This window comes from Nanorana parkeri, unplaced genomic scaffold (assembly GCF_000935625.1).
Source record: "Nanorana parkeri isolate BGI_ZX_2015 unplaced genomic scaffold, ASM93562v1 scaffold739, whole genome shotgun sequence".
Taxonomy (NCBI): domain Eukaryota; kingdom Metazoa; phylum Chordata; class Amphibia; order Anura; family Dicroglossidae; genus Nanorana; species Nanorana parkeri.
This window is the reverse complement of record NW_017307007.1, coordinates 577,508-605,492: the sequence shown is the minus strand read 5'-3', so window position 1 is coordinate 605,492 and position 27,985 is coordinate 577,508. Positions and strand designations below refer to the sequence as shown.

The following is a 27,985-nucleotide window of genomic DNA, read 5'->3' as shown; positions in this document are numbered from 1 at the left end:
CTGCATTAATAGAGCACTAGATAGATGTTCTCTTAGGAGCGATGTATTAAGAATGCTGTAGATTTTTCTCAAGAGAGTATAGTTCCCATTTATTTATCCAGTAAATTGCACACATCATCAAATGCCATGATAGGACCTCAAAAGTTTTGTAACCTTTTTCTAAAACTCACAGATACGGGAAATAATATCAATTACTTTTAAAGTGATAGTTCACCTAAAAGTGAAACTGGAATGAACTGACCCTTTAAATCCCACTCAAAGTCTTACACCTTTACAACACTATACTTACACATTTTGTCTGATGTTTGCATGTAGGCAACCTAAAATACCCTTTTCACACAGTAAAATACTGATATTTGCCTTTATATTCCAGTGCATGCTGGCATAACTGAGCAATAGCCACAACCCTCAGCACAAGTGTCTTCCCACAGACTTGTATCAAAGAGAAAGAGAGGGAATGTGTCTGCCCAGCTCTGTTACTGAATGCTGATTACTGAATTAACTAGGTCCAACTCAAAAACAAAATAGGCAAGACTATAAAATGAAGGTATTTAGTACATTGTCTATCTGGTTTCATATCTATTTCTGAGACTTACACTGGGCCTTAATTTTTAACATGAGCAATGGTGTGTTTTGTACAATGAAATAATAAATGCAGGCAAAAATAAAAGAGTACAATAAACAGTACCGGTGCTTATATGTATATATCTGAAAGAGGGTCGAGGATAATTTTTTTGCTAGCACTTTGTTATTGCATCTTTGATTATTAAAGTGACATTAAAGTTACACATTTTTTCCTGCCCCTATGCTGCTTTAAGGACTTACCTTAAATGATGCCTGTTCATTCATCTTCTTCCTTCCACTTGTTTTCAGCAATCCTTCCACCGCTGTTGCCGGTCTCTGATCCATCGCAGACTGCTGTCACTTCCTGTCCAATGGTGTCTGCCCGACGTGCACGCTCCTGCATTCACTTACACTGTGTCTCTTGTCTTCTCCCCACCAAAGAGCTCTACTGTGCATGCGCCCACCCCATCTCGAATGGCCATGCAGGATGAAACTTCAGATCTTCAGACAGGAGCAAGCGGCAGAGACACAGGTACGTTTTTACATTTTTAGGAACTTTTTATTTTTTTAAATGCATATACTGTATCTACGGCTTGCTAGATGTAGATATATGCAAAAACAAAGGAGAGTTTATTTCTACTTTACCAAACATTGGATAAATGTCAGCTATGAGGCCTGATAACAATATAGATATAAGATATCAGATAACAAATATTTGCAGGTGGGTAACAAGGAAAATAAGTAATTGCACCATTTTTTTATTCATCTTTGACTATATGAAGAACTTTCAGATACTCCAAATTGGGAGGGTACAAGAATGTCTTTGGGTCTTGAAGAGTTTAAATTCTTTTTCTGACATACAGTGCACAATACCAGCTCACATTACAGTGTATATGAATTACACCTATGGTCAGCAGTACTAGCAATAGGAAGTATAAAAATAACCACATATTTGCATTTCATGTATAGTGAGAGGAAAGATATAGGGCTATTATTAAATACTTAATACCTGTGGAGCTGGAAAATTACTTTTATAGTAGTTTGATGTGTCAGTGCGGTATTACTTTCTGAACTAATCATTTCCAGATGTTTCATCCAAGAGATATTCAGAACAAAAAATTCTGCTTAGAGGATATTGTAAATAGAAAAAAACAAAAAGAACCATACTGTTCTAATGATAGGACTACTTTTAAACATAAACACAATTTGCAGATTTCCTTTAAAAAAAAAAAGGAAAACTGGAAAATAATTTTGCCCATTTTATATATTTTAAATATCTGAATTACAGTGTAATACTTTCTTTCGAGAACATAGAAATGGGTTAATTTTCAACACATTCTGTATTTTATTTCATGTTTACATTAAGCTGGCAGAAGTGATTGAATGTCTCTTGATATTTGTTTCCTGTAATGCCCTGCACTGCAGGAAGAGAGAGAAAGCTAGTTTTTTTTATTGGTGGACTGCTGCTACTTTTTTGTCAAATTATAGGCTGGAGCAAATCCTGGACAAGTTTAACTTGATCACCTGAAGTGTGGTCTGCAGAGTGGTCTCAGGAAGAGCAGGATCTGGCTGTGTTGTATGGTCGGGAAGTCTGAATAAAAAAACTGGCTAAACACTATTACAAGTCCTTTAAGTGGGTAAAATAGTTAAAGGAGAACTATGGGGTCAGGGCTTTTCCCCATAGTCCTCCTTAGGGTAACGGGAGGACACAAACTAGCGTTGTATACAATATACTGAGACGCCGCAGCCGCTGCGGATCCCGACATAGATGTTGAAATCAGCCCAGCTGCGTGAGTGACAGCTGGCTCTGTTTATCTAGAGGTACCTGTACCCGCCCCCTCCCCCGTCCGTTCCGCCAGTCAGCGCTGGGGGATTGGAGCGGGGAGGGGGGAATCAAGCCCCTCCCCTGTCATGGCAGAGAGCCGTGACAGGATCGAGAGGTGAGCGAACGCCGGTATATGTCCGCTCACCTCCCGATCTACTGAGCCGACCTGTGACAGTCTCATTGTCACAGGTCGGCTAGAACTATGAGGTGAGTGAAAAGCACTCACCTCATAGTTCTCCTTTAATGAAAATATATATCAACTGTGTATTAAGCTGTCTGCCTGAAGTTTAGCTTTAAAGTACACATAAATCCAATCATTAAAATCTCAACTAATCTTTAACATGGTAATGTATTTTGAAAAGCAATTTTTCAATCGTATTAACCACCTTTCGTCCGACCGTAACTAGACAGCCAGACGGTGGCTTCCTAGATGCTGGAGGGGCTTTTAGAATGGCACGCACCAGCGGGAAACCGACTGTAATTTAAACAACTTGTGATGCTTGTTTACATACAAGTGTTTGGGCGCCTGTAGAGTCACACAAATGCTTGTATGTTGTGCTGCTGCATGCGGCCCCCCTCTTCCACTGCTGCTTATTCCAAGCTCTGCTGTCCAGGGACCGGCATGGCGGCTGTCTGAACAAAGATTGGAGGGAGTTAGTACACGATCTCCCGATGATCTCCCCAAAGGTCAGTTGTCTTTCCTCCAGCCAGAGAAAAGCTGGTGAAGCAGATCTCTAAAAGACCTCTGATGTCTCCATAAAGAGGACCTTTCACTGTAAATTTGATATCACAAGGGGGGCTTCTTAGCCCCCTATGTTATAACAATAAAGTTAAGTGCAAAAAAAGTTTGAAAAATTAATGTCAAAAAAATTTGTCGCACATAAAACATTTTTTTTTTAAAGTCCCCCGCCCCCCCATGTACACACACATGCAAACTAAAAAATGCACCGGGTGCGCCTATGTGTGAAAATGACGATTGCGCCCATTGCGCCACATGATTCATATCACTGCAAACGAGTGTGAGCAATAATTCTGGGGCCATCAATTATTGCTAACAGTAAACTGGTAAGCAGTAAATGCTTTTAAAGCGTTGCATATGGCTAATTTAGGATATGGTATTTTTTTGCGATTTTGCAGGCACAAGGCTTGACATGTTTGGTGTCTATTTACCTGACGTGACCCTGTCTTTTATATTTTACCAAGAAATTGGGTAATAATAAATGTTTCATAACAGAATTTTTCCAACATTTTCTGTACTTTTTTTAATATAAAAAGCAATAGTTTTTATTAAGATAATAATTGGTGATCCTGCCATTTTTGTCTTTGTTTAGATAGTTCCTGTTATAGGGTTATAACACTCTGTTCTTGTCTCCAAATTCCCCCCTTGTGTTGTCACCCTGTCACGTGTGCTTCTGTTGGATGCTATAAACGGTTGTGCTGATGATCATTGAAAAGGCTAGTTTCACTGTTATTGCCTTCAGAAACTTGCCCTGTGCAATGACATGCAGCTGCCAACTGAGTACATCTATGTAGACACTTTGCCTCACACCTGCGCGTTCCGTGAACGCACGCCAAACGCATACAAAAATGGAAGCTTTGGTGCACGTTGAAGGAAATGTGGCAAAACGCACAATGTGCTTTTGTTGCTGTAGTTTCTAATTGCTCTCCTAATGCAGCCAGGAAGATGCATGTTTTTGCTCCGCATCTGGGCGCATGAAAGTGTGCACAAACGCAGAACCAAAAAACATGGAACCTATGTTACAAAATATGCTACATTAACTTTTTTGACACGTTTTTTGCATGTTTAGACCCCATGGAACTCAATGGGGACACGCGGCGAATGCACCACATGAACGTGCAGAAATGTGAATGAGCGCACCTGACTGTAATGCGAATTTATGAAACACGCAGGTCAGTGACGTGCAGTACCTTTTGTTCCGTAAAAGATCTCCCCTCATCTTTTCCATCACTTTCTGAACTGGAGACCAGAACCAACAGAGAGGGTAAATCTCCCAAGTGAGGATGCGCACAGCAATAAAAACCTGACAGGGGTTCTCACATTCTATTCAAAACTAAAAAATGTTTTGGCTGTGCATTCACATTAAAGGTTTCTTGTATTCCACCATGAAAATAATTTTACGAAGAGATTTCTCAAAGAAACCAATTGCTAAAAGCAACTAATTGGTGAGCAAGGGTTGTAAATGTCTGTAATTAGCATTGATAAGAAATGTTGTTTCTAATTGCTTTTTGCAGCAATTAAGTGTACTATGATTGCATCAGTTATTATTTTCTACACAGCAGCATCAATATTTCTAATATACATTTCCTAGCATGGTCTTAATGAGCCAAAACTCCCCTAGGCATTGGGAGCGAGTGAAGCCAAAATTACTAGGATTGGCAACTCCCTCCCATATTATCTAAATACCATAATTTAGGAGAAGGCAAAACATGCAGGGTGATTTAAATTAAATAAACTGATAATGTTGGGTTAAAATGTAATTTATGGTCTAATAAAAAACAATACACTGAAATAGAAGGATATCTAAACTGGATCATATTGACACAAATCAGCAAAGTATGGGGTGCTTAATCTAGCAGCCTGTTCTAGTGGACATTTTTAAGGTGTTTACTCTTTCAATTGTGGAGAGTGGGTTGCCTATTTGAATACTATGCGATCATTGCTTAAACAGTATTTACATTCTAAGGCTGACAATGAATTTAGCAGATCTGAGTCTGCATAGCACAATGAAAGCCAACCTCCCCTCTCCCTCCTCTTCCTCATTTTAGTAGGAAGTACCACAGTCTACTATACACTTGCCTAAACTATAAATACAACTCTGATTGCTTTCAATATTTTACTAGCCTTTTCTTTGTTTTCACAACCCCCCTTGATCCTGTAAAACCAATTGTATGGACAAGGAAGGGATTAGTCCAAACATCATTTGCAGAATGTATCTCAGAAAGTACCATTACCACAATACAAGATTCACATGTCCAAAACATTTTATTACAGGAAACGTATGTAAATTTGTAGCTAAAATGTATATACTCTCTGTGCATTTTTTTTACTATTTTATGCTAATGATAACGACGACCATAGTTGAATTGATAAAACGTATTATTGTAGTATTGCCAAAAATGATGAGGATGTATTTAAATTCTTACTTTAGTACAAGAGAGACAGTGCAGAGTTAAGTGTGTCAAAAAATAGACTTTACTTTGCAGATTCCCCCTTTAGGCTGCAATAGAAAAATGATCTTGGTCCTCCTTAGATGTTTACTACTAACATAGAATGGGATCCTTTGCAAACCCAAGACCTGTTACCTCACTAGATTGAACTTCAGTCTTTTTTAACCTAACTATGTAACTGCCTGTTACGTCTGTAAGCCATGGCTTAAGACTGAAACTGGTTGAAACACTGATTGCCTGTTTTGGAGGAGGCAGCCTTTGTAAACTACAGATCTGGTCCTTGCAATGGCTAACAGACAGAAGAGTAAGGGAGGATGCAGCCACTGGGACTCCTACCTAGTTTCTCCCCTATGCAATGTTAAGAAAGGGACTGTAGGAGATTGTTTACTCAAATTAACCCTGTATATACTCTGCTGGCAGATTTCATTATCAGTTGTTAACTAGATCTGAACACTGTCTGTCCTAAGAAAGGGTTAAAGATTTAGCAGCACTGTATGTGAATTTGAACAAGCCCAGTCTGTCCCTCAGTTTGTCTCTCTACTTTCACTTTCAGACTATCCAGAGTAGCCTGGCATTTGCACAAAGGCATTCACAAAAGAAACATCTAAAATGTAAAAAATAGATTTTTTTAAAATATTTTGTTTGTCTGTGTGAATGGGAGCACATAGCAAACATGTATTCTGGTTTTCCCAAACTTGACTGCAAAAGTGGAAATACGCTTTAGGGCTTTTTCTTAATTTAGCTCTACATAAAGCTGGGGATGTGGTGTTAACAGTGCTTATTTTTTGTTCTATTGTTTTTACCATTCTGTGATTGATTGATTGATTTTAAAGATATAATTCATTTAAAAATATATTTGAGCTAATAAAAAGTGAACAGAAAATATGTTTTAGGTAGCAAAAAGTAAATTCAGGATTTCTTGGAACTACTTAAAGTAAAACTAAACCATATGCAACTTTTGAGGACCTAAAAGCTGTTGTCATAATGTGCAAGTATGCACAAAATATTTGCACATTATGGCCCATTTATCTTGCAAAGTGCCCCTCTCCACCATTGCAATGTCCGCAGTCCACCTCGTTGCTCCGGCATTGGTGCTTCCGTCTTCTCCCAGTCTTCTTCTGAATCTGGATTCCTTGGCCTTCTTGATTTGTCAGACCAGGACCTCTTATCTCCTGCACATACGCAAATAAGTTACATTGTTTTGGCACCAATGGCATGCCAATATTGTACACTGAACTGCACATGTGCTGATCAGTGAACAATTTAAAAAAAATGGTAGCAGGATATAGTAGCATTTTTTGCAAAAGAGACACAAACAGGGTTATTCACAAAAGGGTGAAGGGTTTGGAGAATGCAGGAGAAGTGAACAATCTAGGACAAAATAGCTGGTATGGAAATATTCTAGAGTTCAGTTCACTTTCCAGTTCAGCTATGTTGTCCTAGATTGTTCACTTCTCCTGCCTTCTCCAAACTCTTCACCCTTTAGTGAATATCCCTGACAGAGTATGTTCTGCCTTAAAAAGCTACCTGTTAGCAATTTTTTAATTCACCTTAGTTCCTCTTTAAGTAACTAATATCAGCGCAGAACAAGAACTGGGGCAAGTTACGGCTATGAAAATATACTGCTCAATATTCAAACTTCCTGTAATAATTCTACTGTGCGTCAGTTTCTCTTGAGATCACTGATGAATATTTAACTTATCACTGCTATAAAAATAGTCATGCTTACTTTATAGCGCAGCATAAAAATTACAATACAAAAAAAAAAAGCTGCACTACTTAGTTTTGTCACAGAAATACAAATTGGTCTCTAATGGGAAGAAAAATGAATAAATGTTACATAGATTCAACTATTGCTAAGAGATAGGGAATGAGAATATTTTAAACCTAAATTATATTTTTGGCACCTATATTTTAATAATGCAACAGGTTGACTGATCAACAGTACATGGGTACTGTTGAGGGTACATGATCCATGGGTGGTAGAGACTTTCCCAACAAAACTGCTATTTACATGATTCTGAAATAACCTGGTAAAAAAATGCTGGGCAAAGCTCTAATAATATTAGCAGCTGGGGAGAAGATGTCATGACATCACTGGATTGTTATATAATCTATGATGGTGATGATTTTAATGTAGAGAAATGTCAAATTGTGTTGAAGAATCTATGTAACTGAACTGTAAACATACAGCCAATGCCATTAAGAACTATCTTCAGCGTAAAGAAGAACAAGGAGTCCTGCAAGTGATGATTTGACCCCCACAAAGCCCTGATCTCAACATCAAGGCAAAGGGAGGTCACACCAAATATTGATTTGATTTGGATTTCTCTTTAGTTCATTTACTTTCCATTTTGTTAATTGATCAAAATAAACTATTAACACTTTTATTTCTGAAAGCATTACTACTTTACAGCATTTTTTTCATATCTGCTTAAAACGTTTGCACTGAGTTTGGTCGCAGAATCGTCGCTGTCGTCACTTTCAGTGTCTGATGACGAATTTCCCAACGAATCGCTATCGCTCAATTCTGCAAGTGATTCTAATTTACTATAACTGTTTTCTACCTGGTCTAAAACCGCTTTTGACCTAAAGGGACGCTTTTTGTAGCAGGAGGCAGTTTGTTCGCCGAAGGGCTGGAGAGCAGTACAATAATCAGTGTCTGCAACAACAGTGAAGCATGGTGGAGGTTACTTGCATGTCTGGGGCTGCATTTTTGCCAGTGGGGTTGGAGATTTGGAGAGGATCAATAGTGATCCCAAACATACAGCCAATGCCATTAAGAACTATCTTCAGCGTAAAGAAGAACAAGGAGTCCTGCAAGTGATGATTTGACCCCCACAAAGCCCTGATCTCAACATCAAGGCAAAGGGAGGTCACACCAAATATTGATTTGATTTGGATTTCTCTTTAGTTCATTTACTTTCCATTTTGTTAATTGATCAAAATAAACTATTAACACTTTTATTTCTGAAAGCATTACTACTTTACAGCATTTTTTTCATATCTGCTTAAAACGTTTGCACAGTATTGTATATTGCAGTTTATTAGTTATTAGATGTTGTGGCTGCACTCGTGTTTTTTGTTCTCCTTATTTTTACCTGGTAATCCTGTGAAAAATATGGTTGCTGTCCCTGAGGGGGTACATTTCCTTCTCCACTATACTTTTGAAAGAAGCTTTGGTTGTTACCAGCCATGACTACTACCTTTGGTCATTTTTATTACATGGTGGCTGATAGGAATAGTAGACTAACATGTTTGTCTTCAGTACAGCTCACAGGCAGTGACACGGGCACTTGGCAAGAACAACAGGTATTTTACTTGTAGGTATTGTACTTGCTAAAAATGTTCTTGTTCTGAAAAAACTAATGCAGCCCTCACTTCTAATGACTTATATACTGTATATATACATATATATATATATTTGTCTTTGGGTGTTAGTTATGGTTCAAGCCTGCAGGTACATTTGCCAGCAAGAACTCTCCAAAATAGTTAAACTGCATGTTACAAAAAACCTAACATGCCCCTCCCCATATCTAACCAGCCCAGCACTCAAGACATGCCTGCACGATCTTTAAGATTGTAGAACATTGGTTCCTAATGCAAACAGGGATGGGGCTATTCAGCACCCAGGGGGGATCCGGACAGGGGGAAGGGGTTATGCACAAGATATGTAGGTGATCATCCTTTCCCTTTTAAACTGTATTGAAGGGACCCCTAACCTGTTTACAATGTAGCAGAAATGTTAAAAACACTACAGATTTTTTTTTAAAGATATTTTAAAAAAAATAATATTTACCTTCCATATTTCATCAACTTACAAAAGTACTGATGAAGATGGGCTTATGTGCAAGGGAAATCGTGGTTATCCCTTCCCTGGTGAACTGAGGTTCGGGGTCCCCTAACCAGTTCACTGTGCATGCAGGTAAAATGTAAATAAATAAAAAAAACATATTTGAAAAAGTATTGTGTTTGTTTTTTTTGTTACCAATATTTACCTTCAATATCAGGCCATAACTATGCTGAAATCCACAAAACAGCAAAGCTAGCACATAAAACCGGGAGAATGCAGGAAAGTTACAGTTCTGTTGCCTAGCAAATGTTAAATTCAAAATAAATAAGTACTAGATTAAAAAAATAAACTGTTCTTTTTCTTCCTCTGGGAGAATGTTGAGCTCCTCTGTGTTATAAATTGGAACTATATATAGCTGTGAACAGTGCTAAATGTTTATTAATTATTCTAATTCTTAAATTCAATTTCACTACTTTTTAGTTACGTTTCTTATTCTTGAATTCTTTAATCTGTATGATAAATCCAACAAAATATTTAAACTACTTTATGCATTAACTGCATTCCAGTCATCTTCCATATCAGGTAAGAGGTGAGAGCAATTACTGAGAGCTTAGCATAGATTTCACAAGCAATCCAAAAGTAAATTTCCCTTCACTGTGCTTTTATGCAGTGAGCTATTGAACACTGTAATCATTATCAGGGTTATCTTACTCTGATCTGCAACTTAAGGACTTGACTCCACAGGTATTGAAAGAAACAATTATTTACTAAGACTATTTAGCCAAATATACATCATCCACTTCTAGATTTCTTTTCAATTCAGAGCAAGGGCTGATCGGGTGGCTTAGAGAAATCGGCTTCATATTTCATACATTGAAAAGTAACTACTTGTGCATAAAATGGATCCATCCCTATCGCAGAGAAGATCAGAAGGAAAATAAATCCTTTGCTGCTAGAGAAGCAAGTCATTTTAAAGTTCAGTCACAAACCTATTCCAAAACAGAGTAAATTCTCAGACTTAATGCTGCATAGACTCTTAGAATATAATTTTGCCATCTGCAACAAAAAAAAACTTAGGAAGGGAGACAGTTTTCTTGCTGATAGATCATTTACATTTTATTGCATGATGCTTTTATATTGTTTCTTTTGCATTAGCATAGAAAATTATGCTTTAATTCAATATTAAGGATAAAGCAAAAAACGGCTCATTATGTTCTCTGGAGCATGTGATTCTCAAACAGTAGAAAATTAACTTGGCTATCTGCAGGTTTTGCATTCCATCAATACAAGTAACAAATTTAATTTAGTTGAAATTCATTTTTACCCAAGTGTACCAAAAACCTGCATGAATTGCACCACTAAGCAGTATTTTTAGCTAAATGGCCAATTGTTACAAAAACTAAAACCATTTCTACCTAAATGCTTTTTTTATGAGTCATATGCACATCACTGCCCTGAACTACAATGCAAAGAGGGAGCACCATACTGATTGCTTTTTAAACCACTAACTTTAGAAAATAGACAGCAATGTACTTTAATCAACAGGGCATCAAGCAATAGTCTTTTCCTTCCATCACACTTTTTTTAGGCTTCACAATAGTGTTTGTATAAATTATTATTTAGTGTTTAACCCTAATATTTGGTCCCAAATGTAAATTAATGCTCAAACCTCCTCTACAAATCAAAACAGTGACTATAATTCACTATCATTCACTTGGTTCGGCCATAAGGGTAACATTAAAGGCCTGTTTATTCAATTGACCTCCTAACCAAAGCTCAACTCTGGAACCCAGAAGACAAGCTGTATTTGAAATACTCAAAGGAACAGCATCGTTCGCATTATCTTTTCAAGCACATTCAAGACTTCAGCTCTCTGCACTTCTAACACAGAAAGAAAGAAGTTTGGTGGAACCAATGAACTTTTTTCAAATGTACTAATAAGCCTAATAAATTGTTATCCAATCTAAGGAGAATATGTTAGCTTATCAAGGACAAATCCTGTCTAAATGCTATATCTAAAATATAGCCAACTCCTCCAACCCAGATAAAAGCTATAACATTTCCCTATAATACTACAGTAGTTTTACAGAGTTGCTTTTCCCCAACACACTCCAAAATTTCAGGAGACACAGGAATAACAAGGGACATCATTTCTTTTGCATTGAAAAAATGTAATACATGAGTGGAATTTATTTTCTTATTACAATGTTATTTAAAATACAAAAACAATTATGTGCCATATTATTCTCCAGACAAAGAAATGTATACAATGTACAGTATTTATGTTGGCTAACTATGCGCCCCCCTCCCACTAAAAAAACGACCATCTCATCCATTTAAACTATTCGCAAGAACCAACTTAACCTAAAGTGCTACTAGCCCATCTTTCTATTAAATTTGCACCTGAAAAAACAAATTCATGTTAATATTTACTAATATAGTGAATAAATATACATCCTATATAGGTTGATAAAGTACATATGGGAATAATATTAATGCACCAGGCTTCTGATAACATCAGCAAGATTCTAAGCCTGGTTGACTTAATTAATAAGCAAAAATCTGAAATAATGCTATTAGCACTTGTCACTGACAACTCGACACTGAAAAGGCTTTCGATGGCAATATACTTTTGCTACATTGGCTAGGCTTGGAATCTCAGATGCCTTCACGCAGACCTTGCAAATCCTACATTGTAATCCTGGTGCTTACTTGAAACTTCCTAGCTCCCTTCCTCAGCCAGTCTACATTCACAGTGGCTGCGGACAGCGCTGGTCATTAACTATCCCAATATTATATGGCCTTAAGTGAGTTCTCAGGAACTTAAAGTAGACTTGTTTGCAGATGATACTGTATGTTTCTCCCCATCCTTTCAGTCAGCATTTAGCAAAATCAGGAAAACTACTCTATCATCCCAATATATCCCAATATAAAAAAAATGTGCTGCAGCACTTAATTCTAAATGTATCTGCATTTGCAGTTTTCTCTTGCAGTACCCCTGCAAACTTGATCCTGCTAGTGAAGTCACCTAATGCAGCTTCCTGTGATGGGTTGACAAAAATTATGCACTACTTCTCCTGAATTCAGAGCAGTGTAAGCTCTCATGTAGGCTGTGCCTCCTTGTATTACCGAAGGATAAGAAGATGATGCAGGAGGTGTGGCTATCTGCACTGATTCATAATCCTGTAGTTTGCCATTCAGAACCTGGCCACACCTAGTCCTGCTGAAACCCTCCCACTGTGGGCTGCAGTTTCTGGGAGGGAGCGCATGTGAGCCACAAATGGAAGAGGATTTGGCTCACGCAAGGGGGGGGGGAAGTTTTTTTTGCTTACTTTATGAGGTTCGTGCATCATGTATTAACTAGATCTGTGATTTTTTTAAACTGTCACACAGGATCCTTTAGATATACTTTAAATGTGACCTACGCAAATGGAATGCACAATCCTTTTCTGGCATTAGTATACTTTATTCCATAAATACATTACTACAACCATGTATTCTTTACTACGTTAGTACTAAAGCACTGCTTTATTGGTATCTCTATCCTGTTCCAACTGCTTGATATGGTTTATCTCCAACTTGCAATCCCCACCTTCCTGTGGATTTGTAGGTATCTACAAAAAAGTAGGCATCTAAAGGCTTGAGGTTTCTTTTCTTTTTTGAGTACTATAAAGCTGCAAATATTGTTCAACCCTGGGTTACTTGATCACTAAGCAGGACTTTGTTTAAAAGTATACCCCATTTTCTAATGAGGCTTGTTGATATATCCAAATATAAAATTTCTTCCATAACACAGGAAAAATGGTAATTCTTCAAAAAGATTTGCTTCAATATATACCATCTTTGAAAGAGGAATTTGTGTATTAATTTATTCACTAACAACTAGCAACAGTCTTAAACTGCTTTCAGCAAGGGGAGCCATCAACTTGTCACTCCATCATCTACACACAACATATATTGTCCCAGAAAAAAAAATCACACATTTTTCCCTTCTTTTATAGGTTGCTCAAATGTTGGCTATCATCAGTACTTGGCGGCCAGTTATCTCCTCTTACTGGACCAAAATCATTTTTACCCACAATTTTCAACAATACTTTGTGCAGGCTCATAACGGTCCCTTGCATAGGAAGTATCAGAAGCCACTAATGTAAATTAAGTTAGAATAAAGTAATTGCTGCCAAAATACAGGGTTTAACAGGCTTATTATTTTCTACTTATTCTCACTTGTTTTTTACTTTATGTGGCAACAATGAGGTTCCCTTCTCACCTCCAACATGCTTTAGTAACTACTTTCTCATGAAGGAATTAATTGATACTAAATGATATAACAGCCCTTTACATATGTGGTTCAATGCATTTTTCTACTCCTCCATTGCCATAGCTTGGTAACTTTCCTTGACCTGGCACCTTCTCATCAGCTGTAATAGCCTATGGCTATTTTAAAAAAAACAATATCTTTGGTGTCTCTAAGGCTAAGGACTGTTACATTTACATTAAATATAAGACACAGGGGTGATTTACTATAGGCAAATATGCTGTTTACTTAGCAAGTGAATTTGCATTTTGCAAAATGTGGTGAAGATTTACTTTGCAAATAATACCAAATCATGTGCATGGGGAAAACAGTATTTTTGCTTGCACTTGATTGATTGCTGGAAGTCAGCAGAGCTTTATCTCATTCCCTAAGCTAGTGGGTAAATGTCCTAGCAAAGTGAAAATTCCTTTGCAAACTGAACAGCTTATTTGCCTTTAGTAAAATCAACCCCATAATGCTAGAGCGCAGATGAAAGCCAACAAAAATCTAAAGGAAGCTGTTTGCAAGAGCTTATTTTTAGATTTAGAAAGGCAAAGCTTTTGCATATGCATTGGAATGACCTGCACGACTTGGCAGATATTGAGATGATTTACTAAAGAAGTTTGCAACTTTCACTTAGCAATGCATGTGTTTACTTTGCAAAGGAGCATTCACCTTGAATACCCAATCATGTGCAGGCAAATAAACAAACAAACAAGCAGGATTTTGCCTTGCACATAACTGGACAATTAAAATGAATACAGTCTGACTTTATTCACTAAGCTAAGCAAACATTCAACTTGTAAGTGAACATGTTTTACTCCTTTAGTAATTCAGTTTTACTGGTTATTTTTTAAGAGATCCCAATCTGATAACACCAGGTAGATCATACACAAGAAATATATCAGCTTTCTGGGCTATTGCTGGTTGGAATCATGCATATTCAGTTGAGCAACAGCTGGAGAACCATAAGATATATAAAGCTGCAGTTTCACCATCTGCTTCGTAAATAAAAACCAACTAATATAAACAAATTTATTTTAAGATGTGTTATGTTTCGGCAATAACCCCGGGTTATTCTGTACTATTCTGTTCTTGGACAGTGACTCAGCACTCCTTTAAATTATGGCAGCTAATTCTATTACTGCCACATGCACACTGCTAATCTCTTGAACTAATGAACACAAAGGCTTTTGTTCAAGCTAAACACATACCTGTTATATAGAAGGATATCTGGCTTCCAAATTTGTCCATCTGGGAAACGAACATTTTTCACTCCAGGGTATTCAGACACATTCCATTGTAAATAGTAATCTGTCCAATACTGAAGTGTAAAAGGAGAAAAAATGGATTAAAAGCACTTTTCTGTTCCCACGTCCTAGGGAATTATACGACACCCAACAAAATGTACAGCTGTCATTCAAAACAGTATTACTCAACTGGCAGGGAATAAAATGACTGAAAGAACAGGACTTTACCTACCTTTAAAATACCATTAGAAAGCACACTATACGAGTCAGGGGCCAAGATCTAACGGCAGGAAAAAGCTTATAAATGGACAGAAAGCCAGCGTGCCTGCATGTAAGATTACATACTGCATGGAGCATGCAATTGCGGATCAGCTGATTGTTTAGAAAAAATATACAATAACTCTGATTGCATTGCTTTTCAAGGAGTGGAGCGGAAACTGTTATCTCTTTGTTCCAACATGTTTCATTGCGGTCACGGTCAGTTAAAAATTCCTGAATGCTCTCCTGCTTCCTTTCATAGATGATCAAAAATCATGTTTTCCCACAGCTTTTTAAAACAAAATAAAGGGCACAAAAACATCTTTGAAAAATATTTATATCATATAAAAATAAAGTGATGACGTTTGTGCTAATGTTTTTGCTCTATTAATGTATTATTGATTCTATGTGTAATTTGGCTCTACTTAACAGGGCACTCTGTACTAAGCAAACTGCCTATTGTAGTCCAGAGCACTGTTCATTCAAGAATAAAATAATATATATAATTACTGTAAATTTTATTTCAACAAACTGAACAATGTATTATGTGTGGAAATCCACAAAAACGTCATGTGATCCTTACCTACACAAACAAAGGTAGGCACATACCATTGGATTTTCTTAAGTGGTAATAATCAGGCAGGGAAAGAATGTGCACCCTTGGCTTGGATCAGTTATCAGCATAATAAACTTTAAATTGCCTAATTTCCTGGATGCTGGTCCACTGACCATATTGCCTTAATTCACATGATAAACACAAGCTTGTAAGACAAAGGATTCAAAAGAAGTGAGTGTCACAACAGGTTTAGACTGGAACAACATGAGAATGTTTCTGTTTTGTATATATTGATGTTTAAAAGGCTGTGTCTTTAGATTTTGCACAGTCCAACTTCTGGATGGTATAACTAAAAGGACAATAAAATACACATTTTTTCCCAGGCTTAAAGCTGAAATTCAGGCTAAACAAATATTGTATAATGTACAATAGCCTTGTGCATCTTTACATTAATCTTGGTGTTCTTTCTGTATTTATTTCAGCAAAGTGCAGTAATCAATCATGTGACCATTCCTGTAATAAAGACCGGGTACTGATGCTCTCTCTTCTTGTGCAAGGTGACTGGTCTTGTATCCACCCCCTTCTTTAGTTTTCTGCAGGCAGCCTGTAGTGGTCGGACTTGCTGGGCCCCTCCCACAGCTCAGCTCTCTTTACAGGCTATGTACAGCACAGCGATTATGTCATTACTACTTTTACAATCATAACATCTGGTGTTGCAAAGGAATTTGGTGTCTACAATATGGATTTATATCCTTTGTGAATATTGAATATCATAGCTAAATGAAAGTGTGTATGCCTGGAGTTCATCTTCAAAGGTTCAGACTATTGTTTATTCAAAAATAAATGTGATTTATTAGGTCACTGATGGCTGAGATTAATCTTCATCCTTTATTATTTACGTGGACACTTTTGTCATTTTTAACCTTCCAGGCATGCTATTTACAGTATTATTTCAAACTACATCTAATGCACAAATACATTAAGATATGGTATACAAAGACAGTGCCAATGCTGAATCACAGTTACATTCAATCCCAGGATGCTGATGAGGTCAGATACTTGTCCATATCCCTGAATAGGAATTTTACTACCTTGAGGTGGATGATAAAACATTTTGTGATTATAGCAATGCAAGTTTTATCAAAGAACAGGAAAATGAACCAATTTTTAGGGGGAGGTAAAACAGTTTATTATGGTTTTGGTAAGTAAACAAGAGAGTGCCAAAAGGTAAAAGAAGTTGGGCAACTTTGAGATGTTTTTTTCTGTTGCTCTACCTGATGTGAGTAACTATATTCTATTTTAAAAGACATTTTAGTTCTCTGCCACTGAAAAACATTATCCTTTTTAAGAGTTGAGCTGAGCCTAGCAGGATTACGTTCTGCTTTGGATGCTTCATCATTGCAATTAAAGTTTCTTCTACAGCTGTGTGCAACTGTCTGTACATTGTCCAGATTGCAGTTGACTGACCTGTCTGTGCCTCACCAAAAGCTTATACCCCCACAACCTTAGAGAAAGTCACGGAACTGCTTTCATAAGAAACCTTGTCCATTATGATTTTTTTGACATTATTGGGGGGAGCATACTTATGTATGTAAAGACATACTTAAAGTGACACTAAACTCAGGAGTTAAATCTTAAAAATGCATTCAAGTACCTTAACTATTAACAAAAATGTTTCTTATTTGTGTATCACTCGGCTGTAGATCCACAAATCATCTCTAAATTGGTGCTGACAGTGTCCTTCCTTCTGGAGGGTGGCTATGTTGTTCCCCATGGTCCCTGTGTGTTATAAAGTAGCCACCACTCCGTGATCACTTACATGATAGACTACAATCTCACATTTAGTTTACTAATTTATAGTCTAGGAGCGAGCTTGGAGCAGTGGCTACTTTACAATACACAGATTTAACTCCTGAGTTTAGTGCCATCTTAACCCTAATATGTCTTTATTAGATTGACTTAAAATATTTGGTGCAGACTGAGTATAAACAAATTATAAAGTGTAAATAATTGTCCATAGCACCCAATCCTTGGTCTTTTAGTAGTTTTTAATCTGACCTATATAGCGAGAAGCTAATTGGTTGTTGTGGCCAACACAACAGTGATCCCAGAGTCTTTAAAACTTGATGCTCAACATATTTTTCATTAATTAGTATGAAAGGTGAAAATATGTATGATTCAAAAATATTAAATAAACAAAATGCAATATTAAGTCAATTTAACTTTTCCTATCCACATACATACAATGAGGATAGACAACACATTCATGTGCAAGAATGGTTTAACATTCAAAGCAGAAGAAATATAATAGATAATTCAAAATCTACTTACAGATCTAAAATTCTTTATAGGTTTAGAAGTGACAAGAAATTATGCAGTAAATGACTGGCATTTAAGGTAATTCACATAATTCATGTCATTTGAGCATTTCCTTTTCTGTATTTCAATAAATTTGCAGCTTTAAAAAGAACAATTTCTCTGATTGCTGTATTTATTTCTGTAAACCTGTTTTAAAAAGCTTGCTAGGGGCGTCTAAATGAAAATCCTAAAATGAAAAATGGTTCATTGGCATGTGTTTGTCAGATTTTAGGCACTGGCTTATTATAAATGTATCAGCAATTTGTGCACCTGATTTGAGTAATCAGGAAAACGAAAAAGCAATACTAGCCTCCTGCAAGGAAGGTAAAATGGTGATGTTGGTCAAAGACTGTTTAATGAAAAGTGTTAATAAGACAAAAGTAGAATGGAATAGCCATACATATATGCTCACAATTTCATCCCAGTCAAGACAGAGTTGAATTGTTTAGCTAAAATGTGCTTTGATTTGAAACCCAGCAGCATGTTTATCTTTTCTTTACTCCCCTGCTGCTCCATTTGGCCACTGAAAGCAATGAAAGGAAGCCCTAAGTAAACTTTAGTTGCAGCTTGCACAGGACTCAGGACTGTCTCCCTTACCCTATGTGACAACACTGGGACAATCTTAAAGCACCAGCCTTGTCATGTAAGAGGATGGGGAGTGGGTCATATGTTCCTCTATGCCTGGCCATACAATTTTTATTTCTTGATCCCGGTGGCTGAACAGATTGGAGGGTAATAAAAGAAAATGTGCTTGGTGTAGACCAGGGAGGCGGTGGATGAAGCAAACCTGTTCTTCATTTCTTCATGAGCAAACACCAATGGGGTAGCCCCACTGCAAAAGTTAATCAGAATACATCCTGGAGTTCTTCTATCTAACCTTATCCCATATGTCATTACTTTAGTGACAGCTTCTGTCATTCTACCTATGGAGGAAAGTGGAGGGTTTATTTTTTATATAGAGGCTATCTGCTGCCAAAACTTATGTTGTTCTGAAGATGGTCTGGGAGTTCAATTAGCCTAGAACAAAGGAATGTCATTCATTTTTGATTTGTGGGACTAGGGATGTTCAGATATCAGTTCAGATACCAGTGCCGATACTTGGCATTTTCACGAGAACTACCAGGGTTGCAGCAGTTGCAGCAACACTGTCCTGAAATCATTAGTCTGTATTGTTTTAGAAAAACTGTCATATGACAATAAACAAAAACGTATCAGTACTTGTATCTGTGAGTACTTGGACAAGTATCAGTACTTGTACTTTAAAAAAATGGTATCCCTTATATACATATATTTAAAAAAAATAATACATCAAAACAGGGATGCACGAATCCCAGGAGCTCTGAAAGCTCCTAAAAAATGACAGCTGCCTCCTAACTTTAAAATTTTTCTCTAGTCTAGTCTTGGAGCTGGAAACGTATCTGTACTTGTACGGTACTTGGTATCTGAACATCCCTAATTGGGACATTTATGAAGTTATGACAAATTATTCAGAGGGCACTAGCTACCCATTGAGTGGCTGTAAATCCACCATAGCATTCATTACATTTATTACAAGTATGTAAATGGTGCAAACAATTTTGCAGCGCTATACATACTGTACATGCACATCAGTCCCTGCCATTAAAAAGTTTACAATCTAAGGTACCCATCCCACATGCATACATACATACATACATACATACATACATACATACATTCTGTAGTAGGGACAATTTGGACAGGAATCAATTAACCTTTCAGTATGTCCTTGGAGCCTGGGAGGAAACCCACACAGCACAGAGGGAACATGCAAACTCCATGTAGGTATTATCTTATCTGGTATTTAAACTGGGGACCCCAGTGCAATATAGTTATCAGTTTCAGGTTTTCGTGGTTCTTAAAAAATCCATTATTAGCACTTTCTAGCATGTCCCTGGTCCCTGCCACAAAGCCCTGAGTCAGGCCTCACTGCCTGGATTCACTAGTTTGTAAATTGTTTATTTTTATTCACAGTAACATTGACATGCGATTGTGGCACCATCACTTCATATACTGTATATAAAGCTAGCATTTGATTCAACTTGCAAAAAAACATGCAAAGCTGAAATATCAATGTTTTGGTGTAGTTGACCTTTCAATATTTGCAGTAACCCTAATGAAAACATTAAACAATGTTACTAGAGCTGTTACGAAAACTCAAACATTAAGTATATGAAGCATGCAAACATACTTACCATTTGCAGCCATATATTTGTTGTTAAAACTTGGTTTTTCTCATCCTGAAAGAGAAACACAATGTGTTTATTAGACAGAATTCATGTGTTTAAATTCTTTTATATTATTTTACTGGAAATGTTCCCAAGACACCTTTCTTCCTAAAAGTCCCTGTGAAGCCATAATTTAACTTTAGTCTTTTTATGTGCTTTGAAGTGCCTTTTCATATGGGAAGTGCTGCTTTTAACATTAACAGCATGTAACCACATGATATGAAAAGTAGATTAGGATTATCAGGCAAACCTACATAAAAGGTAACATCTGTTAAGCAATTGTATCCCGGTCCTGCCCCCTGCATCTGCAGACCATGAAAAGTGTTTCACTGAATGGAACAAACACGCATTATTACTATGTCTATTCATTTGTCATCAGTTAGTTTTGAATAATGTATACAAAGTAAAGTATAATAAAGAAGCACTTCTCTTCTGCTATGAAAAATTGAAATGAGAAAATATGATGGACATAAATCATGTAGACAAATTATAGTAGTATTAATACAGTCTTTAATATTTGATGAAAACATTTTTACTCTTCGACTTTAAATGAGTTACATGGCATATTAAGTATGACCAATGTCTTAGCTATTAGTGATAGAAAATCAGTTTATAGAGCATTTCTGGTGCTATCGAATGATAAAGTTGTGTGCAAGTACAGTATCTGTATCAGAGGACACCAGAAAACCAATGAGGGATAACATCAATTAGATGAGCAGGGATTTTGTAACTATGCTGATAAGGCATAGATATCATAGCTGTTCACCCCAGATGGGGTTTTTGTCAGAAGAAGAGATGCCTTTACTTGGAATGCTCACTTTTGTCAATGCCCCCCAACAGAAAAGCATAATGCAAGAGGGACCAAAAATTGTGCAGCATAAAAAATTATACACACATAATTATTATCAGTTTCATCCTTGCAAAACATACAATATGAATCGTTGGAATATTCGCTACATGTAATAAAGGTGGTTACCACAGTCTTGAAATTGCCATTAGCTGCACACATACTGATATTATATTGGTCTTTTTTTTTTTTTAAATCCTATAAAACATTTCCTACATCTTCTTGGATTAAAGAGACTCTGTTGATAAAAGCTCCAGTAAAAGAGCTCCCTACAAGGGAGGAAGAAAAACATACCTCTCTTGCTGCCTGCAATGCCATTCTAACACAGAGAAATTGTCCACTGAATTACTTTAAGAAATAACACTTCTGGGAGTCTCAAACTCCTGCTCTCCTACTGCGCTCACTGGTTTACAACAGGACATAGTAACGATGACTAGGTTGGTGGGAGCACTGCAGGGAAAAAGGAGGTTGATGTTTCCTGAAGTGCTGCTTTTTAAAGAGGCTTCAGGGGATGATTTATTTGCATTAGAGTAGCGTTCAGTGCCACAGGTTGTGTGAGAGAGAAATATTTTCTACTTTATTGGAACTTTATTTATAGAGAGTTGGTAAATGGATCTGTGTAAAACCAGTAAATCTGTGAATCATTCCCTGAATTCATTGTAGGTGGTCTTACCACATTATTCCTGTGCATGTGGAAATTAAGGCTTAAAAAACAACTACAGGAAACTACTGATTATTGATATGTCCAGTAATTCTTTTTAGAATAAACCCTTTAACCAGTGAAATAAAATCTTCTCTGAAAAACCACATTTGGAGACATTTAGCATGTATTAAAAGTTCCATCAAGTTACTAAATGAAGCGCTGTGGCAGAGACAGGTTTGTGTAAGAAGGAACCATTATGATGCCATCATAGTCACACCTAAGTGGATGTGTCCCCTTTAAGAGCCTTCCTTTCCTAATCACATGATCAGTGTGACGTGTGGGATGTCCTATGGAGTACTGGTTATGAGTCTTGGACATAAATCAATTTTTTTTACTTCCTAACATACTGAATAATGAGAAGTTGCACATTTCCCACCAAGTCGGTTATTTTGGCTGATTTGCCAGCTGCCAGCTTTCAAAGACTTCATTATTTTTAAAGGTTACACATTTTTGCTCCCTTATTTTTAATATCCTATAACTCCTGGAGTTTGTATGTAAGTCACACGGGGGATTTTTTAAGAGATCAATCATACTGCTAAAATTGCCTGCCGTTAAGCACTGAGATCTAGTGATCTGTGGCATGTTGTGGTGTAAGATACACAAGTAGTATGTAGTAGTGATTAACTACTATCTTCTAAGTACATTTTATTGCTTACTCCATAGAGAACACATTTTCCCACTTTGTAACAAGTCACAGGTGATATTAGTAGCATAACTGATCTCTAAAAATCCTTGTAACTTACACATAAAATGATCCCACTTTGACCTACATAAAGGAATGTGCAGACTTTTCATGAAAGGATAGGAAATGATGTTGCTGCCAGCTGATCTGATTTGTTCCTAATTCTACCTCTGTCTACATCCAAAGGTTGGTATAAAGTGTGCTCTTACATTACCTATTGCTATCATGAATGTGGTTTTACTTATTGTCACATTGTAATTGTAAGCTCTTGCATCTATCTCCGTTTCTAACTTTATTTCTTTTTTTGCTTGGGAAGAGCTTTAATTCTCAGAGTTTTATGCATTTCTTTAGGTTTTAATGTTACTGGCATCGAGCCAGGGCTGCAGAAAACATTGGTAGTGTATCAACTATTATTATTATTGCTATTTACTTGTATTCATTCATTACAATTACAATAAATGTTTATAGTTTATTAACTATATAGGAGGTCACATGAGCACTGTAAAGATACACACACACAAGATTAGAACTAGATACCATTCCCAAACAGAAATATGAAGGGTTAAATGTCTAATGCAAAAGTTCAACACAACAAATATCCTTTCCATTGCTTTGTACTTTCATCTAAAGGGCATCACATAGTGAGATGACAAACAACTTCTTCAAGATAATTTATCTGTTGATCCACCTCTGCAAAACAGCTATGTTGTGAGCACTGAAGAACTACTTATGAACACAAGCACTGCAGATTGAATATAGCATGTCCTCAACAAAGTAGGTGGAAGTAACATCAATTACTTCAGTGGTGTTTAAGAGACTCTTATGAGGTTCAGATTTGCTTTGCTTTGCTTTGGCTAATTGCAAGTAAAGCTTTACTTTGCCTTAGAATGATGAATAAGCTTTATGAACAGAAGCAGTTTCTGCTAGCACCATGGACAGCAACATACTGTTACATAGGGATTGTCAAATAAGTGGGTTGATATAAGTTGAAATAATAACTGGAATTGTTTTCCTTTTCAAAATACCTTTACTGCTGTGTGTTTCCTCTTTCTATTTCTTTTTTGTAGTCCTTACTTTTAGATTTTTAAATCACTTTTTTCTACTTTTGGCCCCTTTTACATGGGCAGCATCCATTTTGATTAGCAGGGGATCCATGCATGAATCCCCTGCTAATTGGAGCAGTATGCAATGGATGTCACCATTGTGACATCTGTGTCCATTCACTTTTTCCACCATCTTATGTTGGAGGAAAAAACTGAACTTACCAGATCATGTTAGGTCTATGGGGAGTCAGATGTAAGCAGACATGTGTCAGTTTACATTCGATTTCAGGTCATGAACAACCCTAGATGGAGTCAGGGGTAATAGGATGTATATGGATAAACGTCCATTTACAGCCAGCCACCCATAGAGTTACATTGGGCATATGATCAAACCAACCTGAAAAACTGACAAGCTGAACTGAACGGACTGCCAATGTGAAAGGGGCCTCTCCCTCATGTTTCTAATTGCACTTTTTTCTTCCTTTCAGTTTGTTAACTAAGGGGTGTTATTTGTTTACAGGTGTGATATAAGTAGTTGGTCCACTAACATTTAAGTTTGCTCAGAGATGTACTGTGAACTAAGTGGATTTGTATAAGTGAAGTTGAAAACACAGGAGTTTTAAACAAAAGAAGTCTTTAACGCTTTCACGCGGGCTGATCAGGAGAAGATCCGTGCGCAGATTATCTGCTGATTACAGCAGTACAGAGCAAATGTCACCACTGTTAGGTCGGTGTCTGTACAATTTTTTCCTCCACCCTGCGATGGAGGAAAAAACTGCAATTACCGGACCCCATGAGTGTCTAAGGGGTATCTGTTGTAAAGGGACATGTGTTTGTTTACATCAGATTACCCCCAATCCAGCATGATCCAGTCCAGCAAAATGGATCTCTGATCCATCTGTTTTTCAGAACCCAGGCGGTGGCGGGAGTAGCCAGGTGTAAACAGACACCCGTCCATTTACACACGGCTGCCCATAAACTTGCTTTGGGCATCTGTTCTGGTCCACCTGAAAAACTAACAGGCAGGCCCGACTGGAGTGGCCATGTGAAAGGGGCCTAATAAACATTTTAAACTCCTGTAAGAAACATAAACACTGTAACTGGAATGATGAGTGCTAGCAAGGTTAAAGAGTTTGCTCACTGCACAGTGTGCCATATGTATTCACAAATGGAGCAACAGCATCAGGATGACAAATGTGAGCCAGTTGCCCTTTTGAAAGATTATATTAGAGATCTAACAAATTGCAACACTGAGTAGACCTGACAACCTTGAGAGGAGTCTTCTGTTCACTGAGCAGGCAGTTAATGGGGTTGATGTGGAGGGTGGAGGGGTAAGTATGCCTGTCAAGACAAAATAGGAGAACTGAAACATGAAGAGCAGTATGATTCAATTGGTATTGCTGAACACTGACTTAATTCTTCACATGATTAAGCTGTTAATATTTTTAGCTGTGCTCTATTTCAAAGAAGCAGGGTAAAATGACAGCTTTGTGGTATCTATCTCTATGTGAGACGTGTTCTAAAAGTGAGAGTGAAAGGGGACCTTGTTGATAGAGAGGGTGATGTTGCTGAGCACAATGCATAAAATTGCATATGGGTTTACATACTATGAAGTTAATTACTGAAGTCTGTTATAGGCTCCCCAGTGTTAATAAGGAGGAAGAGACTCCTCCTTACAGACACTGAAACAGTGGTATTAATGGGTGATTTTAAGTACCCTAAAATTGATTGGTGTAATGGTACTGCTAGAACAGTAAAAAGCCTTTAATTTAAAACAGGACAATGTTATGGTACAGTTTGTAGAGGCCCCAACTAGACATTATGTTCTGCTCAACCCGTTAATCTCTAGCAAGGCGGAGCTTATCAAAAATGTTCATATGAAAGAAAATCTGGATAGCAGTGACCATAACATGATTTCATTTAGTTTAAGTTTAAAGAAAAACAAACACATACTGGAAAGATAAAGGCTCTTATTTTTAAGATGTTACAATGCTGAGGGCTGCTCTGAAATGCTTAGGCAGGGAGGGAATACTGTCGAACAACAAAGAATAGAAATGAAAAGGTTTCAAATCAACTGTTTGCAAACACAATGCAAAGTATATTCCCATGGGCAGTAAGTTTAAAAGGCTAAAAGGAAACCTATTGGCTCATGTTCAATGTGAAAATAGCCAAAAAGAATAGGAAAATGGCACTAAAAAATATCAAAATAACGGAACACCTTCACCATGTAAAAGTTACAAAGGATATAACAAAAATGTAAAAAGGAGATCAATATTGTAAAAATGCCAAACGATCATCAGGTTGTGAAAAAAGTAAGACATACCCTATAAAATTCTTTAAAGGAGAACTATGAGGTGAGTGCTTTTCACTCACCTCATAGTTCTAGCCGACCTGTGACAATGAGACTGTCACAGGTCGGCTCAGTAGATCGGGAGGTGAGCGAACACATACCGCGTTCGCTCGTCTCTCGGAAAAAGGAAGAAATAGGAGAGAGGAAAAAGAGAGAGAAGGAAGAGTCTGAAGAAGATAGGCAGAGCCAGCTGTCACTCACGCAGCTGGGCGGATCCCGTCATCTAAGTCGGGATCCGCTCCGGCTGCGGCGTCTCAGTATAGCTCGCGGTATACTGAGCTTAGGGTAACGGGAGGACGCTAGTTTGTGTCCTCCCGTTACCCTAAGGAGAACTATGGGGAAAAACACTGACCCCATAGTTCTCCTTTAACCACTTGAGTTCCAGCCACCATTTTAAAACCGCATTAGGAAGCCTGGTATTCATCCCTGCACCCTTTAAAATGGCAGCTAGTGCAAGTTAGGGCTTGTGCTCAGTGGCTTATTCCAGAACAAACAGATTTAAAAAAAAGTACTGAAAGTGTATTGCAAATTTTAAGATTCACGCAACAAAGTCACGCATAAGGTAACATTAAAGAAACTCCATGTCCGTAATCAGCAAAAACCAATCAGCATATCAGGGCACTGTACTGTACAGCGCTGTAATCAATCCTTGGCCCACACTCAAGGGAACACTGTATAGATAACTAAGGAATTGCTTTGGAGCAATAGAAGAGGTCCATAGTGAGTTGACAGTGCAGCAGAAAGCACAACAAAACAAACAGGGGTAAACAGATTTCATAGAAGAAAAAACAAGTATGCAGGAAAGAAGAGGAGAAAACCACATAGCTATCCAAAAGGTAAATTAAAGGGGTCTCGAGGCCAACCAAAAAGGGCGTGAAGGGCCATTTGATGAATTTTGATACAGCATGCCCAGGATCCACAACTGCTGTAAATCCTGTCCTCTGTAAACATAGGTACCAGTGTTTGCACACACATGGGGTACGTTTCTGAATGTGAAACCTATGCTTTGGACATGCTCGTGCATGTATTGTATACCGTATGAAAATACACCTGTATTTGCTCTGAAATACATTTGTGTGCAAACTTTCTGTGATTCTAAATCAATTAAAAAAATTCCAAAAACAGGGAAGAGAAATTCTAACCAGTGATAGCAACACTATTGGCACCCCACATAGGACTCTTCAAGTGCATTATATTTAGGAACCAGTTATGTCTCCAAAGAGAAAAAGCACTAATAAACGTGATTTTTTTTTTTTTCTGAACAAGAACTTATTCTGATGGTTTAATTCCAATATCATAGGAGTGTGAATTTAGCAGCGTTGCAATCAAATGTTCTGTTTATGGTTCATATGAAGCTCTCTTTTCAGTATCTACAGATTCAAATCATTGAATTATGCTGCTTTTTAAATAAGCAGGCATTTGAAAATCCAAGTCTTTTTAATTAGTTATTGATAGTTTGTGATAAGAAAAGGAAGTATAACAAGTATCTCCTTTATAGATCACACTGCCCTCTCAGATAATTTTCAGATCTGTAATACAATGGTAAATCATCTACATGAAACAAAGTTTTTATATTCTTTCAATTGTGCACAGGAAGTGTAAAAATGTCCCCAATTCTTTTAATTAGTCTGTGCATCTTACTAACCAAGAACCACTTCTGTGAACTGATCCTCGCCTTCCAATAAATCCTTTTGTACATTTTGTGCCTACTTGAGTCTACCTAATTAAAGTTAAATGCTTATCTCCTGTGGGCTTTTGTTGTTTTTTTTTATATGAGACCAGGGTGAGGCATTTCAATTCATAATTAGCACAGAGCTGGTAGTCAGCATGTACATGTGCAATGCTATGCTGTCTTCTCTCATTGTTGTTTGTCACTCACTAATTGTCTTTGCTTATGCTGTGAGTTTTACTCTGATTACTCTATGCAAAGCTCATTCAGGTATGCTAACCCTTTTGATATTGTGTCCACTAATTCGATTTCTTGCAACTTTTTAAACTAATATCTCAGTGTTATATATATATATATA

At 37.2% G+C, this 27,985-nt stretch overlaps 1 protein-coding gene across 1 annotated transcript in view; it reads right to left on the bottom strand.

The window, feature by feature from the left end:
- The window catches only part of CHRNA7 (cholinergic receptor nicotinic alpha 7 subunit), a 140,022-nt gene that overhangs the window by 17,428 nt on the left and 94,609 nt on the right, over positions 1–27,985 (bottom strand). The window contains exons 3-4 of the mRNA XM_018564234.1: positions 20,301–20,345; positions 14,880–14,989 (exon numbers count right to left, since the gene is read on the bottom strand). Coding sequence (XP_018419736.1) covers positions 14,880–14,989; positions 20,301–20,345 — 155 coding nt within the window. The remainder of the gene's footprint in view (positions 1–14,879; positions 14,990–20,300; positions 20,346–27,985) is intronic.